Source organism: Corvus moneduloides, chromosome 1 (genome assembly GCF_009650955.1).
Source record: "Corvus moneduloides isolate bCorMon1 chromosome 1, bCorMon1.pri, whole genome shotgun sequence".
In the NCBI taxonomy this organism is placed as follows: Eukaryota; Metazoa; Chordata; class Aves; order Passeriformes; family Corvidae; genus Corvus; species Corvus moneduloides.
In genome coordinates this window covers 16,099,990-16,116,119 of record NC_045476.1, presented here as the reverse complement: position 1 = coordinate 16,116,119, position 16,130 = coordinate 16,099,990, and the positions used below count along the sequence as shown (strand labels likewise).

Genomic DNA, 16,130 nt, shown 5'->3' with positions numbered 1-16,130 from the left:
AACAAAAGCAAGCAACAATTCTCACACTGAAGTACAAGTTTAGCCTAATAAAGGATGTACTTTAAGTGTAATATCTTACAATATCGGGCTTGTGATCAAAAATACCCACATGCTTTTCTGGGGGGGCAGCCATACACTAGCTGATGCACTGAACTAAGGGTAACCTCACAGACAGCGCGGCACAGAGCCCCCAGCACACACCACTCTTTGTTAGCCCTAAAACACCAATCCCACAAAATCAGCCTGCTTAGGACCAAGTGAGTAATTAAGTACCTTTGATAAACTGTGCTTCCTCTCCTATTGGAAAATTTTTTTGTGAGTAATTAATGTAAGTTGCCCAGCCCCCCATACCCCTTCAAAGACCATTCCCATTGCCTCAAAGCAAAGCAAAACACGACTGGGATGCCAGTTAATGTTGCAGACTAGTGGCTCTGAATGTTAAGGATACTGTTTTATCACATTTCAGAACAACTATCTATAAATACTGCATAAGGTTTTTAGAAACTGTTGGGCAAAAAAATGTAATATGTACATATGCCGTCATAAAGTAAAAAAATTCACAGGGTGGTTGTCTGTATTGTGAGAAAGCATTCTCTACTCATTTCAGATTCATGTTCCTTTGCCTTCACTGTGCTCCTCCTTGTTTGCTTATAATGAAATTACAAGAAACAGAGGAGCAATCAAGAAAGTATCTATTTTAAGAGTTATTACACTTACTTGTATAATACATACTGATATGTGGGATGACAAACTCTTTAAATAAACATATAGCTTTATCTCAATGGTATTAAACCCATGATACCACAATATGACAGACTTGAGCAGCTACACTGCAATGTTTGAGTGGGTAAAATGGCATAATATTTTTGCATACACAAATATAGAGTTCCATTACAGAAAAAGTTGTCTTTCATTTAAAGAAATGGAAAATAAAACCCAGAAACACCATCACCACCACATATGAGTGTTGAAATATTCTGAGAGTACAGCTCTGATTTCCACAATAGCTTATTGTTCAACTGAACATTAAATCTATTTAAGATGTCAAACTTAGACTAATATCCAAACCTGACTTCTTAAACTATTCAAATTCAATACTTACATCTTTATAACCTTTCCTTATTATCCCTCTTGTACTATATTCTCTAGCTGCGGTACAACCAGGTATCAGATACAATACTGTATTTTTATTACTCCCCATTATTAGTACTTGCAGATAGAAGTCTTCACCATATGGAATAACATCTTGAAATGCACCACAATTGCTCAGGTTTCCTCTAGAGAATCAGTAAGTTCTAAAATTTTTTACTTTATTGGTTTCAGGGATTTTTTTAATCCTACTAGAAGCAACAGTATTTTGCTTGCTGGTATACTGAGAAGATTGAAGATATTAAAGGTTAATTTAGAAACTTAAGCAGTTTAAAATCCATTTGTTTTTACAAACGTGTCACAGTCTCATCAAAAACACATGGTTTTTAAACTGCTCAACAATCCCAAATTAACAGCAGAGCACTACGCTTGGAGAAAACACCAACTGGAGACCACTCAAGTCAGAACTGTGCCATACAAAGATCAAATTTAGCCTCGTGGAAGAAAGTGGCACCTGGTACTGATTTTTTGATTCAATAACTCTGGCTTTTAAATAATCATATCCCTCACAGAGCTATAGAGATAAAATGTGATAAGAATTCCTGAACGGCGAGAGCACCAGAAGGTGAGGAAACAGACTTTGCTAAATCTTGTCCTCAAACTCCAATGCATGAGAAACCTTCCTTATTCAGATGCCATCAGCTGAGGTGCAAGCCTCAGTTCAATGTTCTTTTTGTATTACACAGTAAAAGAAACATAAGAGAACCTGGCAAGGGAGTAACAGTGGGAATGATGGTTTGGAAATCCTTTGTATTTCATTCCTGGAACTTCACTGGAACTTCACTGGAATTACAGGCATCTGAACACCAATGAAGGTGACCAAGGAGACACATCGTGGAAAGCTAAGCTGATCTGAGACTCAGTGTAGAGAGGGGAAAACCTCCCAACTGCCTTCAGCAAGCACTGCCTGTAAAGTCCTAATCTTTCATTATAAATGTGGATGGCTTTCTATATATCTGTAATCAGCTATTTAATCCTAGAGATAACTCGATCTGATAAAGCTCCAAACATCTGGGGTTTGATGAACTCATCTTTCCCTTCCTCCCTTTCTAATCTCTCGATTCCTTAGTTCTTCAACATTTGAAAATACCTTTTTTCCATACATAAAGATGACTCAGAGCTGAATTAGGAGTCAAAGAGATACAAACAAGAATGAAAAAGTTTCTAGTGGCCATATGTGGGAAAGAGTGCTGAAACAATCATCGGTTTTGAAACCGGAACAAGTATGAACTCACCTCTGCACTTCTTTGCCAACACACTAACATGGAGTGCTCCAAACCATGAAACCAAGGCCTCTACCTTATAAATATTTACAGCTCAGCCAGGAACAGGACAGACTGCCCCCACCAGCCCTCCTGCATTAGAGCACAGCACAGAGAGTGCTTAGCAGCACACAGAACCTGACTCTTAACCACTCCCACAAATACTGCATTGCTACATGATGTGTAAACATGTTTTCTAGCCCTATGAGTTACTAAAATTGGATTTTTCCCAGGAAATGCCAATTCTCCTTATCAGACATGAAGAATGAGAAGAATACCAACACATTTGAAGACTTGGAGCCTACCACTTTTATCTTTCCTTAACTAATAAACCAGTCCTACCAATTCATCACAGTCCCCAAAGCAACTTATTCTTGTTGCTCTCTTTTGACTCTCTCCAACTTGTTTAGAATTTCTCCACAGCTGGCACCACAACTGCTCACTCCAGCTTAAGCCTTCCAGCTCACAACAGTGAGCCCACAATAGCATTTGCTTTTGATCTTTTGATGGAATAGTGTAATGCCCGATTGCACTGTAGTAATGCACTATATTGCCAGGATCCTTCTCACACTATTGTGGACTTTGCTGTTCATTAATACTGCCTTGCAAATTACCTTTTTCTTCCTAGATGCAGTGGCTGTGCCCATCTCACTGATTTCTGAACAGTTTATAAATGTATCAAAAGTCAATGCTGAACTGAAACACTGCGCCTGAAACTCCATCTTAAGTTTTTTTTTTTTAAGCAATATTTTATATTCCAGTTCAGACTTATTAAAATACTGAAACAGTCCTTAAACTAGGAAAGCCCTCAGGGGCTATACTTGATATGTCCTACTAACTTGTCAGTGAACAACTAATAACTACTCAGAAAGCTGAGAAAGAGACAGAAATTCAAAGGCAAGCAAGGTCAGGAACTTTATTATAACAATGAATTCCCAGTCAAAGTCTGCATGTATGCTCTTACCTGTGAGGAATAAACTTGTGCTGATTGCAGGGTGAGAGCACACTTGCACACAGGGAACGTTAAAGCAACAGCCATGCTGCTGGGTAAACAACGATGTGAAGCTGAAGCAATTTCTTTGCTTCTCTGCACTTCTAGTACATCTTCACAGCCAGCTGTGCACTCATTTCAGAAGATTCTCATCTAGACCTTTTTTTTTTTCATAGTCTGCTTCTGTGACCAGAATATGAAATGGATGCTGAGAGTCCTACTAAAATATATGATACAGATCACCTGAGCAAATATATCACTGGAGTGCACCAATTCCAGCTAGCTCTTCGTAATTTCTTAGGCTCTCTGGCCAGTGTTCTGGGAGATGCTGACCCTCCAGCCTTTAGGAGAAGCTTACAATTGCCTCATATCTCATTTTTAAGCAACTGAAGCACCTATAAGACATCCTGGAAACAAAAGCAGCAGTCTTGTAAAATGCACAGGCAGCTGATTTGTGTCACACGGGCAAAAACCAGTACAATATAAACCAGGGTGGGAAGCAGTACACGCACAACATGCTCGTACACCTGTCTGCTAAATATGACACCATTCACTTTTACAAGCAATAGCTTTGAGAAGCAAATTGTTTCATTTTATTAATTATACTTGTAATCACAGAATTACAAAGGTTGCATGAGATCTCTGGAGGTCATTTGGTTTATTCAGTCACACAGAAAAAGGACCAGCTGGATCAGGCTGTTCAGGGCCATGTTCAGTCAACTTCTGTCCATCTCCAAGCACATGGAAATGCCACAATTTCTCTGAGCAACTTGTTTTGCTCTCCAGGTGAGAATAGTTTTCCTTATTTCTAACTGGCATTTTCCATGTTGAAAATGTTTCCATGTTTGTTGTCTCCAGCAATAATGTGCCTATGTGAGAAGAATCTGGCTTCATTTTCTCAATACCCTTCCATTAAGCGGCTGAAGATAAAAGATCTCCACAACATCTTATTCCCTCTAAGGGAAAAAACATCAGCTCTCCAAGCCTCTCTACCTCTCTTATAATGTTTTCAAAATAATGTTATGTATTAAAAATGTTTTTTCACTGTAACTGCTGAAATATTCAGAGAGACTTGTTACATATAATCACACCAAGACAAATAACCAAGGGTGGTCTTAGTTCTTGAACAAGCTAAATAATTTAAAAGGAAAACAAGACAAAGAGGATGACCCTTTCCACAATATCTCATGTAGCTGGAAAAGGATTTTATTTACAATATTTAAATGCAGTACTGTGAAACAAACAACGTGGTTCACAGGCAGTGCACCCGCTGCTGAACTGTCACTGCCTGACATCCTGTCTTATCTGCCAAATTGCTCATTAGGTTTGGCAATTTTCACCTGCGTCTCCAGTTTATATTTCAGCAGGGAATAAACATCAGTCTGCTTTAACAATCTTCTGCAGTGAGCTTCCAACTTCTTCCCAGAAAGCACGCAGGCACAACACAAAAAACGCCTTGTGTACTGTAGGCTTAGAAAAAAGATGCAGCTGAAGTGATGAAATACAACAAGAAGTTTAACTTGGGTAACAGAAAAGCAGTAAAAAAGAAACAGCTAGATAAGAAACATAAATAAATCAACTGCTTGTATTGATGAATTGTGTTTTCACAGTGCAAAACAACGCACGGGGTATGAGCCAGCCTCATTTTTGTTTCCACGTTTATATGGGAAGACTGAATTTGACACACACACACCCCCACGACATGCAAAGTACAGGCTGTGTTTGTGCATGGGAAAAGAGGGACTCCAGATGAATATCACTTTTCCAGCTGGACCTGATGTAGCTACCCTTTCCCTTGCTAGGAGAGGAACGATGGTGTGATCTATAAACAAACAAAAAGGGGTAGCATGGCAACCAGAACAAAGAGAGGAGGATCTCAGCAGGCCCTTGAGCCTCAGCCTAATGCACTGAGATGCTGCCTGGGAGCAGAGGGTGCAGGTGAGCAGCAGCACAGGGGCGCAAAGCTGCGCGGCCGCACGGGAACCACTCCGAAACAGAGCCCACCTTGCCCGCAAAAAGCACCAGAGATGTAAAACAAAGCGTCTCAAATGCTATAAACCAATTTCAGATGGAATACTGTTTTTCATTTGTTAGCAGTAAAATATTCACCGCCAACCCTGCAATTAGCTAGAAAATTACAATAATTACAGCAATTTTGTATCCCATCTCCAATCCAATTAATAGATATATGACCTTGTCAACATGTAATAATCAGGATCTGCATCTACCGCAAAACTGGATGGGTTTTATTTGCTGAATAGAACTTACACAGTAAGAAGATAATTATTTGAAATACTGAGAATACCATTTGTATGCTATGCTTCACTTCACAAGTTATAAAGGAAACACAATAAGGATAGTATTTCCATTTTCAATGTATATTTAAATGAAATTCCTGAAATAGGTATGTTTAATATGGGATAATATTACTGCACTGGGATTCTAAGCCTGTAGTTTGGAACATTTAAAACCAAAATATATCTGTCAACATTTAAAAAAAGGAATTAGATAGATAGGAGAACATCTCTGATTTCTGATAGCAATTACAAATTGTTTCACACACTTTATTTGTTCGTGCTTTTATAAAAAGTGTCAAAGAGTTATAATCCTTACCAACAGTTTTAAAAGTCTTCTGTATTTCTAAAGATGTTTGTATTGAAGGGTCTCAAACTCCTTTTTGGCCATTTTTGCAATCAGTGAACTAGCCAAGTAATCCATGTATTTTCCAGAATGATATCAAAGATAAGTGAGCTGTCCAATATATTACTGAATTTTTTCTGTACTATATGATTTTGATGCACTAACGTTCATGTATTGTATAATACACCAGATAATCACACTAAGGAGAAAATGGGTATGCATTTGCCTGCCCTAACCCCCGCTAAGTTGAGAACCGAGGAGGACAGGTTTTTGGCTTATGCATGGAAATTAGATGTGCATTTAGCAGTGACATACTCTAGTGACAGCAAAATGGAAGGGTCCTGAAATTCCAGGATACTTCTTTATTCTGCCATTAATCCTTCCCTAATTTAATTCTGTGTTTCAGTGAAGCATAGTTACAGCTTGAAAAGATACACATTCAGCTCTACGTAAGCTAATTGTTAAATGTTATTCCCCTTAATTTTACAGGAAATATTCTGGTACGAAACCCCTCAAACTTAACAGAGTGGTAACTTTTCCATTTGCATTTTACCTGATGCTTAAACACAGATTTTAACCATTAAAAGAACACCTACACAAAAGCAGTCTCTTGGAAATTACACAGGGCTGTTTAAAACAGTGTATCTGTAGAACATCAAAGGACTGATAATACTGACTTCTGCTAAGAATTTTCTGGAGTGGAGTCACTATTTCAAAAGTTCAGTGAGCAAAATGATAAGACACTACAGATAAAAGGACACAATGCTTTATCCACATATCCATCCTTGTCTGCATAGTACTTTCAACAGCAATGAAAATTACATAGTAAATTTCATTCCATAATTTTTCTTCTTAATAAGCTGAAATATTCAAAGAACCTGTCTGAGCAAGAAATGCGATAAGTAATTCACTGTTTTCCAACAAATGTTCACCACATTGAAATAAACAAAATAAAGAGATGTTTCTGGCTATAGTTTCTGCTTTTTAAAGAAGTGTATTTTTGCAACACAGTAAATGCACGTTTTAGCAGGTGTTTTTATGGAAAGGTGACAGGCATAACCTAGCAACATTGACAGGTTAAGTAGAAAGTGCTCCTACCTTTAGTTTCTTTCTACTATTTTGTTCATTAAATGGAATATAACTGGTAAACTGAAAATTACACCTTGCAGCAACTACATTTGGAAATTTTGCTGTGATTTTCAGTGTGATGACATTTTTAAACTGGCAGCATAGAAGGAGCTTATGGCTCCTAAAAGCAAGCTTATAAATAATTTATTAAAACAGAACAGGTTTGTTTACTTGCATGCAAGAAGCATTTAGGCAGTTTCTCAGTTCTGATCAGTTTTCGATAAGGACAGATAATGAATCATTTTTCCCAGCAGCATCAATGGATAACAGCACTTGGCATCTTTGTAAATTTAGATGAAACGCATTGAGATACCGAGAACATTTACTCACTTGCACGAAGGACTGACGGGGTGACCTCAATTTCACTTGTTGCTTGGTAAGGCTGAAAGGCCGATGCCGTGTTGGAGCCAAGCTCACTGCCAAAAATCTCTGGGCTTTGTGTGCCTGTCGAGCTGGCACTGGTGCCATCACCCCCATGGTGTGGATCTTGCTCATCAAACACAGCCACGAGCTGCAAATAACAATTAAATCTACTGTTAAAAAAAAAAAACCTCAACACCATCAAAGTGCCAATGCAGATCAGCATTTCACCATTTTTTCCCACCAAAGAGCAAGAAGTGTCTATCAGCAGAGACTCCAATCAATGCCTAGATCACAACATCATCAGCCCAAGGAAAGGCAGCCATTAACTGGATACTACAAAGGGTCAATAGCTCTGATGGGACATGAAACTCATCACTGTGAGCCACAGAAAGAACGGCACCAAGTCAGGAAAGCAAGGGTTGCACCTTCCCCAGCAAACCACTTCATCTTACCCAGAAATGCAGAAAACTATCTGAGTGTGGATTGATGCCTGTGCACTGGAATTTAATATCTCTGTTTAAATACCTCTATATGCATCATTACTACAGAGTCAAATCATGAGTAAAAGCCACAGTTTTACAGAATAAGAACATACAAGAAGAAGTTATGTTAATACACACTGAAAGCTACAGACAAAATGCAAAGCCAAGCATTATAATCACAACCAGTTATCATCTATTACTCTGCCATCTATTGATCTATTATCTATTATTATGACCTAACTTGTGGGCTTCTCTTGCAAAAGTCCTTTAGTCAGATCTATGGCGATACTCTGTATTTGCTTGCAATCAACTTCTCCAAGACAAGTCTGAAATCTCAAGTCCAATTTAGAACTTTGCCGAGTCACTAATTTAATAAAGATTTAGTAAATCTGTGTTCATCACTGCAAGAAAAATAGGGAAACATCATGGTGATTTTTGATAAACCTGAGATACTTTTTCCCCTGTAAATGATTTTATGCATTTATTTTAAACAAATAATTTATCCCAATTTATCATTGGTAATGTACTGAAAGAAATAATGCCAGCTCTTATACACATTTCATTTTAGAACTTAATTTCAAGATGGAGAAAAAAGTTTTATGGATAGCAGCATTCTGCAGCCTGCAAATTAATCTATAATATAATATCTGAAAGACATTTCCAAGAAAGCATTACATTCTTTTGTCCAAATTGGTAGGGTAAATGGAGCAAATCAACTTAAACCTATGCTGGTCTCTGCAAATTGTTTATTCTGTTAGAACAACAGCAAAAACTTTATGTAACCTAAAGGCATCAGAGGTCATTTTCTCTCTCTTTTTTTTTTTTTTTAAGCAATTTCAACATCATCTTAGCCAAAAGATTTTAATAATAGTCCCTCTACTCAAATTTAACTTACATAAGCACCAATAACAAAATTTAAAACTGCAACTCTATGCCCAAGTGGAAACCATTTGGGAATTCAGCTTTTGAAAGTATTCTCAGGCATTTACTCTTTTTAACCAGTCATTTTGAAATTACAGAGAGTAGCAAACTTCTGCCAATAATTTCACATCTAATGCAAATTTAGGCTCAGGCATGCAAAAAACAGAAAGAAAAAACTGGTAATGGGTAAAACATCCATGCTCTCTCCAGTGCTGGCTGAAAGGTAGGTAGCAGCAGGAAAACCAGACTGCAGCTGCAGACAGCTGGAACATGTTTTTACCATAAAAGTCATTATTTTATGCTTGAGAAATCTACACACAAAAGAGATGTGACAACACCAAAATGTCAGTAGCTCAAGAGTATTGGAAATTTAATTTTCTAACACATTGTGAAATATCAATGCTTACAAAAACATGCTTCTAAAACTTTACTCATAACTCTCTTACTGTTTTACAGTAAGCTAATTACCAATCCCCAGCAACTGGAAATAAATTAATCCACATCTGAAGATCTGTAATGTATTACAACAAAAGACAAACAAAGCGTTTAAGAATCCTAGGCATGAAACATCAAATCTTTTTGTCCTTCGCATGTCATGCATCAAGATAAATCCCTCAATTACATTCTGCTCCTTTGAGGTTGATTGAAAAATATTATTTGATGTATGCAGCTGCAAGTATTTTATAGGTATTATATATACGCAAAAAGGTATGTGCATATAAATCTCTATATATGTTATCTCCTACTCTAAGTTGCCTCCAGCTTTTTGCCTATTCCAGATAGTCTACAACCTATAACTTCAGAACATCTACAAATGAATGTTTCTTATTTCAAGCTTAGCTTTTGATCTTATCATTTTTTGCAGGTATTCGCTATTTTGACAGCACCAAACCTTCAAAAGGCTTCAGTTCCATTAAAAGGCATACCAAGTTGTAACATTTTTTCAGCATGAAGAAACACAAGCCATGTCAGCCTTCTCCAAATCTAATTAGCATTAGGAACACAGGTTAGGAAGTTCGTTGTAAAACAGCACACACAATACCATGGTACACTCAGTCCTCTTAATGAGCTAGAAAGTCTTTGGGACTGGAAGACTTTATGCAAATAAACACTGCTGAATCTTGATTTCCAGACCCTGGTATGCCATTCTGCAATATGAGGACCTCGCAGGAAACAAGGACAGCCAAACATGTTTGCACTGTATTATGATACCAAGCATTTATCTCTGATTTTTCCAACACCCTTTATTTTAATCAAAGAAGATTATTTGAGGAGAGGAATTGTACTGCTGCAAGCCCAGAGATCACACCTCAACTACCATCCTTGCAGGAACAAGAAACAAAACAAAAATCTTTAAGAGACACCTTACGGACATGTAGAAGGAACCACAGGAGTAGCTCGCTGGAGCTAGGAAGAATCTTTTGCTGCAGGAACCCACAGAGATAAACACTGCTCCATGCCAGGGAAAAGGCCTCTCAGTGAGTCATGTTTGAAGGCCACAGAGATGTCTTTAATTTGGCAAAGAATGGAGCACACATTACTAGACCAGTTTTTATCAGCCTTAAAGTCAATGGTAAGCCTATGGTATTTTGCTGGGCTTTAGATGTCAGATTTAAAGAGAGTAGAAAACAAAGGTGACTACCTTTTCTGGAAACATCTTTATTGTCAGGAGACTGCTTCCATGTTGATTATTTTCTTCTTTAATAAGAAATAAATAACTGAAGTTATCCTAGCCTTTCAAGAATCACTCTATTATTTCAAATACCTGAAATGAGCTGTGCCTCCTGTTCTCTGTTATTTAGTTTTAGATCTCATCACTTCTCAGTGACCTGAGAAACTCATCATAACATCCAATCTTATGCAGAAATGAACAGCAGAAGGACTGAACAAACCATAGTAATGCTTTAATAAAGTAAATAGCTTAGCTGTTCAATATTAGACCACTATCAGTTCTTTAAAAGAACTTCCACCAAAATTTAATGAGTATTGGAGCCATTTGGATTGGTTTAATTTTATTTTTCTTTGTGAAAGACAAACTCACACCAAAGACAAGTATCATCTTAACAATAGTTAATAAATAATAATAATCATTATTATTATATATTTTATCCACCTCCTACTCCATGGGACCTCAACTTGAATGCACCAAAGATATGAGAGCATGGTTTAATTGATTACAGTAGTTTTCATCACCTGGGGTAACAGGACTACCTGTATTTTTCAATCACTGAACTAAAAATCTGCAAATAGGAAATAAAATCAAATAAAAACAAACCCCTTTGTCATCCCAAAACAACTGTAATAAATTACAGGCTTAATTTAGATTGGCATGCTTATTATAATATGGCAAAAACAACAGAAAGGTGAGAGGTTTCAATATCATCATTTATCACAGTAAGATGGCATAGGAAGAGTTATCAGTTTGAATAATGCAAGATTTTGGTCCCCAATGTATATGTATACAACTTTTTCAAGAAAAAAATCCCTTTCAAATATTCATTAACATATTCAGATATAAAGACAGCAGCTTTGTTCAGATCATAACTTATGGAAATGTTAATCCCATTTCAGCAATGGAATTAGAGTAAATCTTCAAATGGTCAACTGCATAAACTAAAATACTTTCTAAACTCCACAGCAAGAAATACAAGCAATCATGTGTGAATTATCAACAAAAGAAATGATTATTTTAAAAAGCAACAACATTCAGTGTTTAACCAACCAGTTTTTCTTTTTTTAGAAATACAAAACCGCAGTATAATTCAACAATTATCCCAGCTGTAAAAAGCTTACTTGTCATCATTAGTGTATCTCAAGAGGTGTGGGGTTTTTTTATGGCTATCCAACTGAAGACAAAAAAATGTAGAAATATGGTTTAAAAATCAGCAAATTAATGCTCTTCTCTTTTGACTGATAGAGTCTTTCCATAGCAAACAGACAATGAAGGGAGAGTAACATAATTTTTTTTGCTTAATATATTAGCTTCATCAAGCAAATGGCTTACAAAGAAATTATTTCACAGCCTGAGATATCAAAACAAAGTTTTACTGAGGCGCCTTTGGCTCCGGGATAGGAGGAAGGCATTCCAGCCTCTAACTGCATTCAGCCCTCTATAACACCAGCTTGTACTGAATTAATTACAATCTTACTCTTTTTAAAAGAGAGGATGAGCTTCTCTATTGCTCTGTCTGGGACTCAACACATGACACTAACCAGGTTATATTTACTTAAATAAATAAAAGGCAAGAAGATTGATTTATTTTAATATTGACACAGCAGCAGCAGTCTGCATTCCAACATTAATTATTACAATTTCCGTCTATTCTAAAGTAATTAAAAATTAGTAAACACATATGCAGTCTTAATTAATAGACTAGATTAAGTACTTGAATGTTAATTAACTGGATTAAAAAACTATTTCCACCAGCAATGGCTGTTTACATTTTCATTAAGTACTACCATCATATAAACCAATTCATCACCATCAAATGGTCTGATCAGGTCATCTCTCTCCAGCACAAAACCACAAAACCAGAAATCCTCCACTCTGCAGAAATTCATAAAGCGAGAAACTTCTGTATTTTTCCACCACTATGACAAGATGGTCAAAAAGATCACTTGAATTTTTCATATTCCTAAGTATTTGTCCAAAACTTGCTAATCCTTTCATGATATTTATTGATTAATCTGATACTGGCTCATATGTAGGCACCAGCAATGATTTCAGACTTACTTTAAAATCAGTTAGCATTACAGCTCCATTCTCCTGCTAGAAAGACAGCAACTGATCCTCTGGCTTTCATATCCTCCGGGTTTCATAGAGGCTCTGCACTTCTTATCCACTTTATAACACTGAGTGAAACTGAAATCACTTACCTTTTTAGATTATTAGGACCCATTTTAAATATCTGGTTTCTTCTCACCAGAAGGACACTTAGGAGATAATTTCATACAAGTGCACTCCTAATTTGTTCTGGCTGTTCAGTGGCCAATTGTTCAGTAGTTAATCTGCTGAGCAACCATAAGTGTCTGGATTCCCCTGGCTGAAACCTGCACTTTCCCTCCTAGTCTATACAACTTCCAGATGTGGTCCTCCCTTTCACAGCTGCTATGGTCTTCTGGCATTTATGCTGAACAGCTCCTCCTGCAGGATGCCCATCCACGGACAAAACTGCCTTTCACACAAGCTGTCATTTTTCTGGCTCCAGGAGAACAGAGAGCACAGATCTTGTGAGGCAGCTCCAAGTGATGGAGCAGCCCAACCACACACCTCTGGTGAGGCACCAATGCTGTCAACGATTCTGATTCTCAGTTTATGCTTAATAACTGAACTTTTTCACAGGGGATTTATGGTCCTTGAATATAGATTGTGATGGTCCAAATGAGATTCTAAAATCTAAATTAGCCTTGTGAAAATATGTTCACCTAAAGTAGCTACTTCAAGCATTTCCTTTAACCCCTAATGCCAGAGGGTTAAGCCCAGCCCTGTCCTGCAGTCCCACTGTATAGGTGTCTGTCTGCACTCACTGTGACAGCCACCTGGACTGCTGATCTGGGAGATTTCAACCCCTCTCATAGCATGGCCATACACATTCAGATATGTGCAGCAAGTAGCTGGGAAGAGGACATGGAGGAGGTTGGCAAAAGATTTAAACGTGAACATCACTGGCATCCTTTCCTCCGCAAAAAGCATTTCCAGTCTCAAGCCAGCCTGTACAGCGAACTAGCAAGGCACCAACAGAACTGGCTACACACATCCCTCTGCAACCAGCACAAATGAGGGAGATTGCAAGAGAATATAAGCAGAGCTCTCTAGCAGCTCTTTAGGCTTGGCAAAAACCACCTATATCCAAAGCAGTCTGTGTATTACTCAGTCCATGTTACAATACAGACCTAAGGAGTACTTGTTTAATAAGGCCCACCAGTAAATCAAATTTCAGCTAATGGCACCTCAGACTCCATAACATCCCAAAACACAAGTTGCTTGTGAATGAACAAATGAGTGTAAGAGAAAAAACCCCATAAATTCGGGAAAATCTCTAGCAAGGGAGTAGCCAATTATTATTTAGAAATGAAAGAAATTAAATGCAAAATCAATTCGTAGGTTATCTGATGACTGAACTGACTTTAATAGCCCCATAGCAGACCCAAATTCTTATTATTCCTTGAGCTTCACTTTTCTACATGGCTCATTAAAAACCCATTTAAATATAACTACTGTTTCAATGAGCTGGTAAGAAAAAATACAGAAAAAAATAGGTATTTTTACAAATAATACACTACTGCCCACAGATATTAAAAACCAAAAAAAATCAATTAGCAAAATAGCAGCATTTAAGAGTCATTCTGTGCTGGATGTGCAACCTGAGCATGCCCGCTACAGACTTAGACGTCACCTGCATTTTAAAAGGAGAAAAAGGGCAAGCACAGTTTCAATTTAGGATAAGCTGTAGCACAAACAACAAACCTCTGTAATTTCAAGAAAATCACTACCTGTCCTAATTAATCACTTCAGCCATGAAACCAGAACTAGCTTGTCATAAAACTTTTCAAAGTAAAGTAGCTGGAAGGGAGCCAAACAAAGAACTTTTCACAGTAACTTTACTGTATTACAGGAAAAATAAGGATATTTAAAGGGTTACATTCCACTATCATATTAATACTTTGTATTAGATTTTCAGTGGATTATACAGAAGTGTAAGCTCATTCAGAATCATAGAATAACCTGAACTGGAAGAGATATCTGGAGATCAACTAGTCCAAGCCCTTGTTCAAACCAGAGTAAGTGAGAGGAGGTTGATCAGAGCCACGTCCAGTTGCATTTTTTTAATAACCCAAAGTACAGACAGTCCACAACCTCTCTAGGCTCTCTCCCAGCACTTGGCCTTCTCAGTTTTAAGAAATTCTTTTCCCTGTATCAAGTTGAAACTTCCCTTGCTACAATGTGTCTGTAGTCCCTCACATTACTCCTGTGCACCTCAGAGAAAAGTCCAGTTCCATCTTCACGGTCCCTGAGGGAGAGCAGTTACATCAAGAGTGTTGTGCCTTGGGGAGCCACATGGACATAGAGCACTCCCAAAGGTCCCCCTTTCCCTGTGATGGCTTCCAGCCTGCTAATTCACCCTGACAGCCTCTGGCGGGCCAGCACTGTAATGTCTTGCTTGTATTGAGAAGGCCAAAATATTCCAGAAGCAGATAGAAATAATCACAGAATCACAGAATGATTTGCGTTGAAAGGAAGCTTAAAAGATCATCCCGTTCCAACCACCCTGCCATGGACAAGGGCACTGTTCACTAGACCAGGTTGCTCAGAGCTCCATCCAATCTAGCCTTTAACACTTCCAGGGATGGAACATCCACAACCTCTCTGGGCAACCTGTTCCAGTGCCTCACCACTCTCACAGTAAAGAATTTTTTCCTAATATGCAATCTAAACCTACTCTCAGTTTGAATCCATTCCCCCTTGCCCTGTCACTGCATGCCCTTAGAAAAAATCCTCCCTCTTTCTCATGCCTTCCCTTCAGGTACTGGAAGGCTGCAACTAGGTCACCCCAAAGCCTTCTCTTTTTCCAGGCTGATCAATCCCAATTCACTCAGCCTTTGCTCGCAGTAGAGGTGCTCCATCCCTCTGATCATCTTGGTGACCTCTGGACTCACTCCAACAGGTCCATGTCCTTCCAGTGCTGGGACCCCAGAGCTGGATGCAGTGCTCCAGGTGGGTCTCACCAGAGCAGAGCAGAGGAACAGAATCCCCTCCCTCCCCTGCTGCCCACCCTGCTTTGGATGCAGCCCAGGCTGCATTCTGGGCTGTGAGTGCACAATGCCAGCTCATGTACAGCCTAATCACTTCCCTGAATCTGCTGGCTACAGACTTGCTCAAACAGCCCAGGGTGGAGCTGGGCATTTCTACCACAAGGGCAGCACTGACCCACATTCATCAGATTCTCCACCAGCTCTGTCCCTACCCAGGAAGCAGCTTCCCAGCCCATACTGCTGAGTGGGGTTATTCCAGCCCACATGCAGGACTCTGCATTTACCTTTGCTGAACATAATCCACCCCTTCAGAACCCCACAAGATAAAATAACCACTGCAGGAAAATACATCATAGGTCTCAATGTAAGTCATTCCCAAATCTGCTAAGTAAGCACCCCTCACTTTCAAAGCTCAACATAACATACCAAGTTAAATCATAT

General features: G+C 38.4%; 1 protein-coding gene across 20 annotated transcripts in view; it reads right to left on the bottom strand.

Annotated features, from left to right (window-relative positions):
- PARD3 (par-3 family cell polarity regulator) overlaps nt 1-16,130 on the bottom strand; it is a 451,472-nt gene that overhangs the window by 292,269 nt on the left and 143,073 nt on the right. For all 20 annotated transcript variants that reach the window (XM_032100143.1, XM_032100149.1, XM_032100079.1 and 17 more), the window contains one exon: nt 7,501-7,681. In XM_032100143.1, the coding sequence (XP_031956034.1) occupies nt 7,501-7,681 (181 nt within the window). The remainder of the gene's footprint in view (nt 1-7,500; nt 7,682-16,130) is intronic.